Below are 14,195 nucleotides of genomic sequence, written 5' to 3' on the forward strand. Positions count from 1 at the left end.
GTGTAGTGCAGTAGTGGTCACAAGTGAGGGAGGGAGGGGTGGTATTTAAATGGAGCTTGGAGGTGTCCTTTGGGAGGGAAAGCAAAGGAAGGAGGGCATGCAGGGGCAGGCACTGTGGATGAGATGAGATGGCAGGCAGGGGTGACATGCATGGTGCACCTGCATTTGTTTAACCATATTCAATTCCAGGAGCAAATGTTAAGGAGTCCACAGGACTCTACTGGGAGCTTGCATGATTTGTATGCATCTCTCTGTTCTATTATTCTCTCCAAGTCTCCAAGTGTAGTGTTTGGATTTGTGTGCCCTAATAACCTTAGGACCAATGGAAGGAATGTTGTGCTAAATTAAATGCGTGTTCCAGCTAGGAAATAATTTTTAGAATGTTCTCCTCTGCCCTCATTGAGTAGTTTCATACAGCACTTCATTCATTATGGCAATAAATGTCGTTACATGCAAGAGCAACCAAGTCACTACTACCAGCAGCCACAATCTGGTGAAACACACATCACTAATCAGTACAGTATAGGCCAGTGATCAAGAAGCCCCCCGCACCCCCTAAAAAAAGGTACAGTAGGATGAAAAATATGATACTACATTAATTAAGTCTTTAATTGGGTCCTACATAAGTTATGTTGCCTTTGCTTGCACGTAGTGATGGTGATGGTGCTGTGTGCTCGGTACCAAGTGTCGCAAACTTATATAAGATTATGAAAAGGTGCCTGCCACTGATGAGTAAAGGAGGGAGCGAGGCAAAGAATGAACAGAACATATATATACTCCCTCTGTCCCGAAATGTAAAGTAAGTTAAACTATATATTCTGAGTACGACAGAATTTACAAAGAAGAGTATTAATATCTATCACATCAGCAAAGAGAGGTATGTAACAATGTGTCTAATGATACTAGTTTGATATTATATGTTCTTTTCTTTAAATTAGATCAAACTCATGATAATTTGACTTAGGACAAATTTGAATCCCTTGTATTGCACAGAAGGAATATGTATCTAGTAATCGACCGTGGGCCTTTTAAATTAAATGTTGTGTGGTGATCTATACCCAAGATACTACCACAGTAGCAATTATGATACATGTCAAAATGCTACACAACAATATAATGCATGTGCTTTTTTTTATAAGCCACCATATCATGTGTCTTTGCTAGCTTTTCATGAGTGCATGTGCTTGCTTGCGCAATACATGAGACGTCCGAACGAACTAGAAAAGAAAAAGGAAAATAGCCTCCTTGCATGCGTGTAAGAAACCAGCAAAGCTTTGAAAGAAATGGAGTGGTTAGATACAGACAACATTGTGAAAAGTGTAGAAGCTAGTAGTCACAGGCAGCAGGCACTCTTTCTGATGCCCATATATTTCCTGCTATTATTTTGACGTGTTTCCTTTGGTTCCATGCATAGATGAGAGCTAGTAGCCTTGCATTGTTGAGTGACTCTCACATGAGGTGAGGGTCCACTGGGTCTCCCCTCTTTGACTCCTTTTTGTGGTTGAGCCAGACAAATAATCCATGGACGACAAGGATCATTATCCCTCCCAATTACATAATTGAATCGCTCACATAAAATATAAACTATTGGCGCGCAAATGGACATTCGATAGCTTAGATTAGTACGGTAGTGCGCATGCATGTGCGTGCCGGTGCCGGGTTCAAATGCGAACAAATCGAATTATCGAAAGGAGTGATATTTAAACGGGAAACAGGCTAGAGAAGTATCCCTTTCATGTCTCTCTAGAGCCATTTTTAAGAGCCTAATCGCTGGCTTTTTGGGGTCAAAAGATGGATGGAGAGGGAGCCAAACCGGAAAGGGACGTGCAGTGCGTGGTCTTGAGCTACTAGGTAATGCATCCAATGCAGCAGCAAACGCAACGTCAATCGACCCACTGTTAAGTGTGTGGCATGTGAGGTGATTCATGCATGCATATGCACTACCACACATGTACACGGATTAGCTATAGTGGATACCAGCTTTTTACCCACCTAATTGTTCCTCGGGACGGGTAATTAAACTTCATCAATGATATCTTCGATTCTTGTATGACAATGCAATGAAGACTTTTCAGACCAAGGTCGTTTTTGGAACGCGGGATTTTTTTTCATGTTTATTTCAATGTTTTTTCTTTGAAGATGATTGATTTCTATAAATTTATTCATGTACGATGATTTATGTAAGATTCTTACGTTCAGATGATGAATTAGCGCCATATATATAGAGAGAGAAATCAGAAATGTGAATCCCACCTTCTAGAAGCGAGTGTTTGTTGTTATCCTGCTTGGTTCAACTGAAACATAGCCTCTGGCCGGTAATAATAAGTAAGCACTACTACACGTGGTCAGTAGCTTATTAGTTACACGGGTGAGAAAACCGCGTTAATCTTCATAGTTTGAAGCATCTTGGTAAAGGCTGTTCTTGGAGTGTACAAAGCCTTGACTTCCCGTCCTCATGAAAACAAAGGAAAACTTGGATTCTTATGAGGAGCTGCATTTGGTGCAATTCTTGCATCTAAGGCCATAGCTTCTATCTACTCCTAGTATTACATATGCAACTAGACACGAGGATGGATGCATGTAGAGGTAGTGTGCCGGATCTTATCTCTGTTGCCGGCCCTACGAGACCCCCGGCCGGCCCTCTCCATCTCGTGTGAATTTGGCATACTTGTATGCTGGCATGTGAAATGCAACATGGGGCCACGTCAAGCCCTAGCTAGACATCTGAAAAGGTGTGAGGATGGAGAAGGGTGGTCTTCAACTGAAGAGGGGAGAAAAAAATAAAGGCAGCTGGGGCATGCACAATCTAAGGACAAAGAGGTTCCACATAATGTCCATGCATGACAAGATCCCTTTCATTTCCATTTACATATAAGTCCATGGCACAAGATGTACTATCAGAATTTATATATAATAATGGGGATTAATTAAGTTTGTTAATTTGCAGAGAGACCAGAAGTAGTACTAATTATGATGGGAGGAGCACAGCACACAAGACACATGTTGTTGTCCATTTCACCGGGTTTTGTGGGTGGCCTTTGCACTACTTTGACTTTAGGGTTTAGACCTCTTTTATAGATCAGGAACAAGTGTTGGGGGGAAAAGAGGAGTGGGCCACTGTAGCTACAAGTATGCAAGACAAGCTCACTAAACAAAATGTAGAAAAGGTAGAAAAAGACCACTTGGGGCATGCACATTTGTCTCACCAACTTGTGGTTTGAATAAAGCGGTGAGAGACGACGGAGTTTATTTAATTTGATAGTGAAAAGAGCGGTCACGAAATTAATTAATTAATTAGCAAGCTCCCCGGACTTAGCTTGCTTTAATCATTTCAAATTTGAACTCCCAGTTCAGTTTGCATATAGGATCTTCATTCATTCCTTACTGGCCGGAACTAAGTTTTCTGTGATTGTTTTTCGCATGTTTTGCCACCCCTGTACTGTCTCATATACTACTCAGCATTGCATTATTGCTCGTACGTCTGAATAATATCCTTTTTAATAATGATTCTTACTTTTTTTAGTGCCAGTACATACTTGGGAATTGAAGCTGACCAGTTCTCGCTCTATTTCAAATTGTAATTATTTTTAGTTTTAGCTCAAGTAAAACTTTGTCTAACTTCGACTGAGTTTATAGAAAAATATACTAACACGTACTACAATATCAGATAAATGCAGTGCATGTAGTGAATTTGGTTTTATGTTGTAGATGCTTATGCATTCTATTATTCTCCGTAACTTTAGTGAAACTAGAGAAATTTACTTATAAAAAAACTAGAGAAATTTGACAAAGGATAAACCTAAAATGTGCGTGGCTTATATTTTGGAACGGGGGTACTAGAGTTACTATTAATCTTGGACAAATATACACGTATATATAAATACCCCCATCAGACAAAAAAATATTACTATACACACACCACCCAAAATGGCACCAAATTAAAGGGAGCAGATATATGTATATATACATATATATATATAAATAAATATAACGGTATCATGGAAGACAGGAGTTCAAACCCCAAGCCGGGAAACTAGCTAGACAAGGTTCTTGTATTGGTCAAAGTGGTCTCATAGTGGTGCTGTTTGTGGCGATTAATCAAACAAAGCGACCAAGTACCGAAGAGGACTACACACTTACACAGTGTGCAGGGCAGTACACCAAACACCTCGTCAACATTCGTCATCACGTCATGCATATATATCTTAGCATCAGCAGACAATAAGCAATGCAATTACACAAGAGATGATTGGCATCGTACCGAGCTAGCTCAAGGTTCCTTTAATTTTGGTGGGGGTTTCTTTTGGGGTACTTCTTCATCGGTTTAGTCAAGAACTTTGCCAAACATGTATATACGAGAATAGCTTCTCACTAGTATAGCGATGATTTTCTCCTAATGGTACATAATTAGTACCATTAGGTAGATCGTTGAATATGTTTGATTTGGAGATAAACCTAATCAAAATTGAAAATTTGATCAGCACGATTCTCATAATAACTCTTTTATAGAGACAGAGAGAGTTAATTTTCTGACTTCACTCCTTTTGGAAAAGACTAATGCCAAAGATGGTCCAAGTGTTTTTGTTTCTTTCTCCAAGGCCTTGTTTAGTTCCGAAAAGTGAAAACTTTTCGGAACTGTAGCATTTTCGTTTGTTTGTGATAAATATTATCCAATTATGGACTAACTAGGATCAAAAGATTCGTCTTGTGATTTACAGCTAAACTGTGTAATTAGTTTTTGTTTTCGTTTATATTTAATGTTTCATGCATGTGACACAAGATTTGATGTGACGGGGAATCTTGAAAATGAACTAAATAAGGCCCAAGTTCCCATAAGCGGAACCCATGCTTATATATATAGGCTTATGCACTCGTGTATTTGACTGATGAGCAATTGATTAACAAATGTATGTATGGATAGTTGCCTGAAACGCTGTAACTTATTAGTAATATTAATTTAGTCATGATCCTTTTGTGTGTGTTTCTGGGGATTGGTAGATGCAGAGGACTGTCAGCTGTCAGTTACAAGTACTAGCAGTATAGTAGTATATCATCATATGGAAGGAAGAAGCCGGACTCCTACCAGGAGGCTGGTGTGTGTGTGTGTGTGTGTGTGTGTGTGTGTGTGTGTGTGTGTGTGTGTGTGTGTGTGTGTGGACTGTGGTATGGCCGGGCGGCCGGGCACATGCGTGCATGTTGTGTTGGGGCAAAAACTGACAAGTACGAGAGCAGAGTGACTGACAAGTACGAGGGGGATCGTCCAGCTGATGACTATACTATACTCCGTACAGAGCGGAGGGCCGGGTAGTAGGCCGCTGTAGCCCTGTACTGTACATCTGTGTGGCTGCTGGCTTTGTACAGTCCACTACGCATCCCTGTACTGTACATGTGGTGCGGTGGTAAACTGTGACGACCACCGTGAATGAACTAACGAAACAAATGGAGATTCTCTCTTCTCTAGGCGAGGGCAACCACCAGGGGAGATCCCATCACGGGACTCCTATAGCCTGTACAGGAAGGAGGGAGGGAGGGGGCCCCTTTCCCTACCCGGTGCGGCGAGGACGCCGAGACCGAGAGGGAAGGGGCCGGGGAGCGACTGGGAGGCGGCGGCGGCGAGATCTACGCGGAGGGAGAAGAGGAAGGAGAAAGGGGAGGAGGAGGAGGAAACGCACCGGGCGTTACTTCCGCACTAAGCGTTCCGGCTATTCCGAGGTTCGGCGGAGCACGCGATTCCAGTTGCAGCTGATCAATGAGTACTGAGGCCTTGTTTAGTTCTGAAAAAATTTAGGAAATGGGTACTGTAGCATTTTCGTTTGTATTTGATAAATATTGTCCAATCATGGACTAACTAGACTCAAAAGATTCGTCTCGTCAATTTCGACCAAACTGTGCAGTTAGTTTTTATTTTCGTCTATATTTAATACTCAATGCATGCGTCTAAAGATTCGATGTGACGGAGAATGTGAAAAATTTTGCAAAATTTTAAAGCAAGTAAACAAGGCCTGAGTACATATACACATGACTATAGTGTGCATGTGTAGTATAGTCCTAGCTAGCTAGCTAGCTAGACGCTAGTAGCGTAGGTAGTAGTACAAGGGAATGGATGGGGCCGGCCGGCCAGCCGGTGCATGCATGTATGTATATACAAGTTACCAACCAATGCATGCAGTCGCAGCGTAGTAGGTAGAAGGGATAGGGTCGTCGTCGTACGTAGTGACTAGAGATAGGCAGGGGCGCGCGCGTGTACATGCATGCCGTCCGTCCGTACGTAGAGAGCAGCAGCAGCAGCAGCAGCAGTAGGGGTCGTGCGGCGGGTGGCAGGGGCGCGGGGCTTGACGTGTCGGTGCCGCATTGCCCCCCCCGAGCGCGAGCGGGAGGCCCCTGCTGCATGCGCCAGCCACAGCTCCACTACTCTCCATACGGCCGGCGCGGCGCGCACGCACGCGGACGGCCGATTTCGAAGGCCACCCTCCCCTCCCCCCCTCCCCCCCCGGGCGGCCGGCCGGTCCCCAAAGGATAAGGTTATACATACGAGGATGGCAGGGCAGGTGCTGGTGCTGGTGGGTACTGTCACGTACGAGAAGACGTCGATCGCGCCGCGCCGGCACGCGGGCGGCCGGCCGCACCAAGCAATGCGATTGAGCGCGCGCAAACGCGCATGCGTAGCCTCCCGCCGGCCGTCCTCACTCCTGCTGCCTGCGCGCCTACCTCGATCGATCGGCAGTCGGCGGTGTGCACGCACCGCGCGCCGCTCCCAAGACGTGCCCGGCCGCGCTGCTCTCACCGCTCGCCATGTTGTGTGTTTCGGCCGCCGGCCGCCCGATCGATCGGCGCCATACTCCATGTGTGCGTGCATAGCAGTATATAGCTCCCTGTTCCGTCCTCCTGGCTACCCCTGCTGCGCTACTATATATATATATATATATATATATATGACACTCCGACACCTCTCTCTGTTCTCGCGTGCGTACGTCATATATCGGGAGTGTATACGTCATAAAATCCCGCAACTAATTTCGGACGCACACGCCAACTGTTTCACCATTCGCAAGGCCAGAATTGCTGGCATTTTGACGTTGCACCCTAAGCCCGTGGCGGTGGAGATTTTTATGTTCGTGTCGTGTCTGTTCCAAGGGTCGTCGCAACAACTTTTGATATGTTTCCGGTACTACAGCACCATTACAAGTATATGCAATTGAATGGGGAAAAAAACATGTGTTTACATACGGTCGTGAAAAAAAAATGGAAATACGAGTATAAATCTTTTTCCAAGGAGCTGATGAGGAAGGAAACAACTTGAGGTATACGTTACAGTGCTGATCAGTAACGATCAAGCATGCTCCTGCTGTCTGTGGTTGTGAGGGAATGTCACGATCCAGCTCCTGTGACAGACAGACAGACAGACAGACAGCAAGGTTGAGGTGACTGTTCACTCTCACTCATGAGATCGAGCGTGACATGTACTGGTACCGCCGGTAGAAAAGCATGCAGCGAGACCTTCTCCTCCGGAGTCGGAGTCGGGGGTCGTCCGGCCCTCCCTTGCCCTCCATCCTCCATGGCAGACCGGCTGACCAGACTAGAGCTAGAGTAGAGAGCAGAGGCAGATCGACCAGGTGTGTGTCGTGTGAGTGACGACGGAGCTGAGGCAGCAGCAACTTGAGCGATGGATCGACGGATCGGATGGACAGGGCCACTGTTCACGCAGCACATGCACTACGGTGAATCCCATGGGAGCGAGGAGGAATCCGCCGCCCGGCGACGTGTCAGGCCGCGGCCTGGTCCATTCGGGCTGATGGATGATGATGAGGCTGGCAGACACGGCACAGCCACACAGCCTCCCGAAATGGTAACAAAGGACCGTGGTTGGTTTCCTTTAATTTTCTTCCGCGCCCGCCTGGCATTTTCTTTTTCTTCACTTTCCACGATGGGTAATAATAAAGAAAAAAAAAGTCCGTCCACTTTTTACCATCTCCACCTGCCTATCCTATCCACCATGTACTGTACACACATGTGTTGCCATCGCCATGGCTACCTGAGCATCTTTAATCCCACATGTCCTATGTTGGAGGAATTGAAGAGGGGATAGTACAACTTAAATAGTTACTTAAAACTGTGTTAGAAGATGTTTGGTTGGAGTTCTTAAAGTTTAACAGGTACTGTAGCATTTTTTGTTTTATTTGGCAATTAATATCCAATCATGGACTAATTATGCTAAAAAGATTCGTCTCGCAAATTACTCTCTAAGCATGTTTTTAGTTTCGTAAATAGTCTACATTTAATACTTCATGCACATGTCCAAACATTCGATGTGATAAATGGTAAACTTTACCGTCCATAACCAAACAGGCTACGATGAATATTTTATTGGAGCAATCACAATCCCTTATATTGCATACTCTTGGTATTAGAGGTCAGATAATTAATCTTTGGAGATGCTCCAAGGCGGCCCCCCTCTTGTGTATGCAAAACTTCACTATATAACAAGGATCCATTTGGAATATAGAAATTTCACAGCGATCCATTCAAATTTACGGAAAACAATTTAAATTCATAAGAATAGGAAAACAATTTCCATGTTACAAACAAAACCTAATTTGTTAAAAAAAACTTAGTTTCATTATTTTGCACAGTTTTTGCGGGACTACTAGTATGAAAAATTTCACTATATAATAACAAGGTTTCCTTTTTTAATGTAGAATTTCATTAAAAAAAATCAGTTCAACTTCACAAGAAAAATACTCCCTCTATCCCCTAAACCCTAAAGCTTCAATTTTTAAAGTTGTCCTAAGTTAAACTTTTAAAACTTTGATCGAATTTCTAAAAAAAAAACACTAAAATTTATAGTACCATTAGATTTATTATAGAATATATTTTCATAAGATACTTATTTTATATTATAGATATTGATACTTTTTTCTATAAAATTGATTCAATTTAAAAAAAAATGACTGTGACGAATTCTAGTAATCGAAGCTTTCGTTGGTCTCTCTCTCGTTTGAGGATTTTGGGGGTGTGCGTGCACGTACGGGCAGTGTCCAATTCCTAGTGCAGCAATGGCTGTAGGCAGATCCTACGTGTAGAGTTTGCTTTAACTGTACACTAGCTGCCCGTGTAGCGCAGGCTGCACGAGCGGAGAGGGGCATGGCTGGCTGCTCTCGTTACGACATGTTGACTCCTCGGGAAACAACAGGCTAGGCGCCTGGTCCTCCTGGGTGATGAACCTGACAGCTTCATCCGGCCGGGCCAGCCTCTCATAAATCATAATCACAATCCCAGGAAAAGACACAACAGCGGGCAGGAATTCTGCGGACGGAGGGGAAAGGGCCCATTTTTTTCCCATCCCATTCAATATTCATATGACTGGTCTTGTAGTAGTTGTATTTGTATGCAGTGAAAAGACACACGGCCATTTTTGACACCAAGTAAAGCCTGATGGGAGGTTGATCATCAGCTGCAACCATGATTAGCATGCATAGGAAAAACTTGGACCGATGCAGCATACAACGACATTCATGGCATTTGCCAACAGACACTGCTAAACTCGATTGTAACAACCTGGAAGAAATTAATTCCCATGTAAAGTGTGTCTCATTGTATCCTCTTGCATACAGATGCAAGGAACCTTGCTAAGCCTGCCCTTTAGAGTAATAAATGGAACTACTCTCAATGCTCATGTGATAGGCAGAGTAAGTTTACAGAGCTAAGGGGTCCAGATGAAACCAGTAAATTTGAATTGAATGGCAGGAACGAAGAAAAGGGGGGATGATTGATTCCCTCCCCCACCCACCCTTCTTTTGAGATCGAGGCTTGTCTGCTTGTAGCATCCTAGTGCAAGTTTAGTTAAAGAAACATCATGGTTCAAAATTTCCCTTTGATGCTTCCTGGGGCATGGAATCATCAACAACCTGCATTCAATTAGGAAAACATTCATCACATATACAAGTGCTAATCTAGACGACTTGAACATCCACGGTGATATCATGACGCATTCAATATTTACATGGCATCTGCTAAGGTGGTTGTGCAGATAATGTTCCATTTACATGGCATCTGCTAAGGAAAAATAAGGTACAAACAAACAGAAATGTTCCATTTACATGGTATCCGCTAAGGTGGTTGTGCAGATAATAAACTACTCTATCCATCCAAAATTATAAGACATTTTGTTTTTTTTCTAAATACTCCATCCATACCCATAAAAGAAGTTGTTTAGGACAACGATACGGTCTCTAAAGCTTAACTTTGACTCCTTGTTTTTATAAAAATAATTATCAAATTATCAAAAAAATGGTATATGTATATTTTTATGAAAGTATTTCTCAAGATAAATCTATTCAACAACTTAAAAGTTATTCATGATTTATATTTTCAATGTTTGACCTAAGCCTTATCCAAAACGACTTCCTTTATGGGTATGGAGGGAGCACCTTTTACTATGTATCTATAGACATAGTGTATATCTAAGTTACTAAGTACATAGCAAAATCTATGTATATAGAAAAGCCAAAACATCTTACAATTCGGAATGGAGGGAGTATTTCATATAGCAAAATCTAATGATCTAATCTGAGGCATTAAAACACTTAAACACTACTATGGGTCATTATCAACAGAAAGTTTGCATGCTGACACTCTGACAGCACCTCAAACCTATATGATCTACAAGTAGGTTCAGCAATGGCATGGTGGCTTAGTTTCAGTATGTTGCCCATCCACCAATCAATTTCTTTTTATATAAAGAGGCAAGGGAGAAAAAAGAACATATACTGTATTACCTTTGCCCTTTTTCTTTTTATTTTTCTTTTTCTTCTTTTTCTTGCTCTGTTGTTCATCACCTTGATGGGCTTTAGCCTTCTGATGATAAATACAAATAACTATGTCAGATACAACTCAATGAACCTTGCACAAAACCAACTTGATATATGATATGCCAGATACAAAGGACATTTTAACTACATAATAAGGATATGTATGTACCTTATTTTTCCTTTTTCTTTTGATCCCCTTCACCTCTGCTTCATCCTCAGAATCCTGTTACTCTTAAAAGTTAAGTGCTGAATCAAATTAAGGGACTCATTTAAGAAAATCTATAATCAACAAAGATACCTCAGATCCATCCTCAAATGAGGAAACATGCCGCACAACTCTTCCTGAAGTTGAAGGCTCTCCTGCATCAGCAATATAAAGTCGTAAAATTGTAGGCCCAATCGTTCAGAGTGGATGTAGATCAACTTTGCTACTTTACATGAGAAGTAACTTGGCAATAATCACGAATGACAAAACAGTGAACAAGGTTTGCCACAAGAATATCATCTTAGAAGCCAATTCAACACCAAGCAAAATGTTAGACACAGTTTATTAATTGGTAAAGGGGTAAAATCTAAAATCAATCTAGTGTCAAGCTTAATTTTGTCCTTACTATTTTAGGCATATATCGTTATCAAGTCTCAAACAAGGTAAAACTAAATACAGTATGTGGCAGTCTCATCTGAGCTTTTTCCATGTGGCCCAATGAGTCACTGTATCATAGCAAAAGGGTTGCACATTCCAGTACAAATAACCACTTGTAAAGCATGCAAAAACTGAAAAGCGGGCTATGAAATTATAAGATGAGCTTTTCGTTTCATCCTCCTATGTTGTACTCTACCAACAAGTGTCACATGGTATGGAAGGAAAATCAATATCACCAATGAAGGGCTGACCTTGTTACATAAAGGAATAATTCAGATGATACATATTTTCCAGAGTACACTACATATAGAGGAATGGTAGGAGAAGTGTACCATTGCTAGCTTTTATGGTTTCCTTTGCATTTTTCACAGCCAGTTTTACAAGGTCAGGGTTCAGGGAGTCCAAGCCATCAGGCTGCTGAAGTTTTCTCTCGAGGAATTTTGCTAAAGCAGCAGCCTTGTTTGTAGTTAGTGGTCCTCCAGGATGGGCCATCCTATTTGATAAAGCAATACATAATAATGTTATACCCGTACCCAAAAAATAAAAAAGATACACAGGAAAGATCACATAATTTCCACAGAGCAATATCGTTAAAGTAACTAAAGTTATATTAGCACTACAAGATTTGATGTAGTACTGCTCATGTTTCATGTGCCACACACTCAGGCTTCAACTTGCTCTCTTGCTTTTTTTAAGGTGTGTATAAGGATTTTGTGTTTTAGGTGTATAATATAAGCTTGCATTGCATTGACAGAAGCAGCACAAATGAAAGAACTCCTAGTACTCCAAAAGCAGTTACACCTAAATTAATATGTGGCAATCAATAGCATCCCAGTGGTAGGAATTTCAAGTTACAAGCCATTTCCTGCACATATTGAAGCCCCAGGCAGGGGAGGCAAAAAAGGGTGCTGATTACTGAAACTAAAATGTAAATCATAATTTGCACTAAAAATTTGTATTTCTCCAAACCACGTGGCACGGATTACACGAACCAGTGGTATCAGTATTTGAAATTTACTTCAATCACACGCTGTTTCCATCTAACAAAGCAGCTAAATGGCGGTTTAGCAAAACCTTACTCCACACCTACATAGCCTTCGCTCTATCAATTTGTTCATTCACAACAACATGAAGCAAGCAGTATACAGTAGAACAGAATCTAGTTGCCACGCGCAACCGCAACAACACAACACGCTCTGAATCGGTTATTGGTAGATCTGGACGCAGGCTACAGAGAAGGGGGGCCGCGCGGTACCTCGGCTGCGGGCGCGATGAGGGGGGAGGCGGAGGAAGCGGCGCGAACTTGCTGCCCCGCATGGCCCGCTTCTCATCGTCGGACAGGTCGCCGGCCGCCGCCATGTCGCCGCCGCACCGCACGGGGACGGTGGGCAGGAGGACTGGGGGAAGAAGGAAGCGCGACCGGTTCAGGTCCGTTGGCAGCTTGGGCTCTGGACCTCTGGTAGTCTGGCATGGTCGAACCAATATGCTGCCCAACCGGTCGGACCGGACCACTGCTTGACTGCACAGCTCTGCCTCTGCATGACATGTGGGGCTGTCACCTCTGATTAAGATTTAAGAGTCTCTTATTATTAAAACAAAGCTCCTTGTGTTGCTTCATGCTCAAACAAGCTGTGCAAGAATTTAGAATATGTTTGGCTTCACGTAACTAATAGTTGGTTGCTAAAATTATTAGATGCCTCATTTAACTCCCCAGTTGAATTAATATAATAGGTTAATTGTGCGAAGTAAAAATTAGTTGTTAGCTTGTTCCCTAGCTAACACAGCTATGGATCCAAATGATAGGAGTTGGTATAATAAATTAATGACCAAAATCAAACTGAACTACTTCAGACCCAAGCTAAACTAACCAAAATCAAAAAATTCGATCTTCAGATCGGTCTTGCGTTCTTACTAACCAAATTTATCTGGCTTAATTCAGTTTTGTGCCTCGAGTACCACGTAATAACCATGAAACCCAAAATAAGGCTATAAAGTGCCTCAATAGCATATTCAGGCCTTGTTTAGTTCACCCAAAAACCAAAAACTTTTCAAGATTCTCTGTCACATCGAATCTTACGTCACATGCATGGAGCATTAAATATAGATGAAAATAAAAACTAATTACACAATTTGCCTGTAAATCACGAGACGAATCTTTTAAGCCTAGTTAATCTATGATTGGACAATGTTTGTCAAATAAAAATGAAAATGCTACAGTGTCATTTTCCTAAAAAATTTTGAAACTAAGGCCTTGTTTAGTTCCTAAAAAGTTTTACCAAAAATTTTAGATTGCTTGTCATATCGAATCTTGTGGCACATGCATGGAGAAATATAGACGAAAACAAAAACTAATTACACAGTTTATCTGTAATTTGTGAGATGAATCTTTTGACTCTAGTTAGTCCATAATTAGAATATATTTGTCAAATACAAACAAAAGTGCTACGGTACCCAAAATCCTAAAATTTTGCCAACTAAACCAAACCTAAACACGGCCTCACTTATTCAGGCCTTGTTCAGTTCGCAAATTTTTTGGTTTTTAGCTACTATAATATTTTCGTTTTTATTTGATAAACATTGTCCAATCATAGAGTAACTAGGCTCAAAAGATTTATTTCACAAATTACAGGTATGTAATTAGTTTTTATTTTTATCTATATTTAATGTTCCAAATATGCGACCAAAGATTCGATTTGACGGGAAATCTTGAAAATTTTTGCGACCCGAGGCTTGTAGCCGAGCCG

The 14,195-nt window shown here is 41.9% G+C and overlaps 1 protein-coding gene across 2 annotated transcripts; it reads right to left on the reverse strand.

Annotated features, from left to right (window-relative positions):
* LOC8074421 (nucleolar protein 58) lies at nucleotides 9,448-12,961 on the reverse strand. 2 transcript variants are annotated; one of them, XM_021452181.1, is made up of 6 exons: nucleotides 12,707-12,961; nucleotides 11,784-11,944; nucleotides 11,107-11,168; nucleotides 10,978-11,031; nucleotides 10,776-10,851; nucleotides 9,448-9,905 (listed from the first exon to the last, which is right to left on the reverse strand). In XM_021452181.1, the coding sequence occupies exons 1-6, from the start codon at nucleotides 12,808-12,810 to the stop codon at nucleotides 9,898-9,900; spliced, it is 465 nt and encodes a 154-aa protein (XP_021307856.1). In that variant the 5' UTR covers nucleotides 12,811-12,961; the 3' UTR covers nucleotides 9,448-9,897. The 2 variants fall into 2 exon arrangements, with proteins under 2 accessions (XP_021307856.1, XP_002463363.1); XM_002463318.2 differs by having other exon boundaries at nucleotides 10,776-10,854; nucleotides 12,707-12,918.

The sequence above is a fragment of the Sorghum bicolor genome, chromosome 2 (genome assembly GCF_000003195.3).
Source record: "Sorghum bicolor cultivar BTx623 chromosome 2, Sorghum_bicolor_NCBIv3, whole genome shotgun sequence".
Taxonomy (NCBI): Eukaryota; Viridiplantae; Streptophyta; class Magnoliopsida; order Poales; family Poaceae; genus Sorghum; species Sorghum bicolor.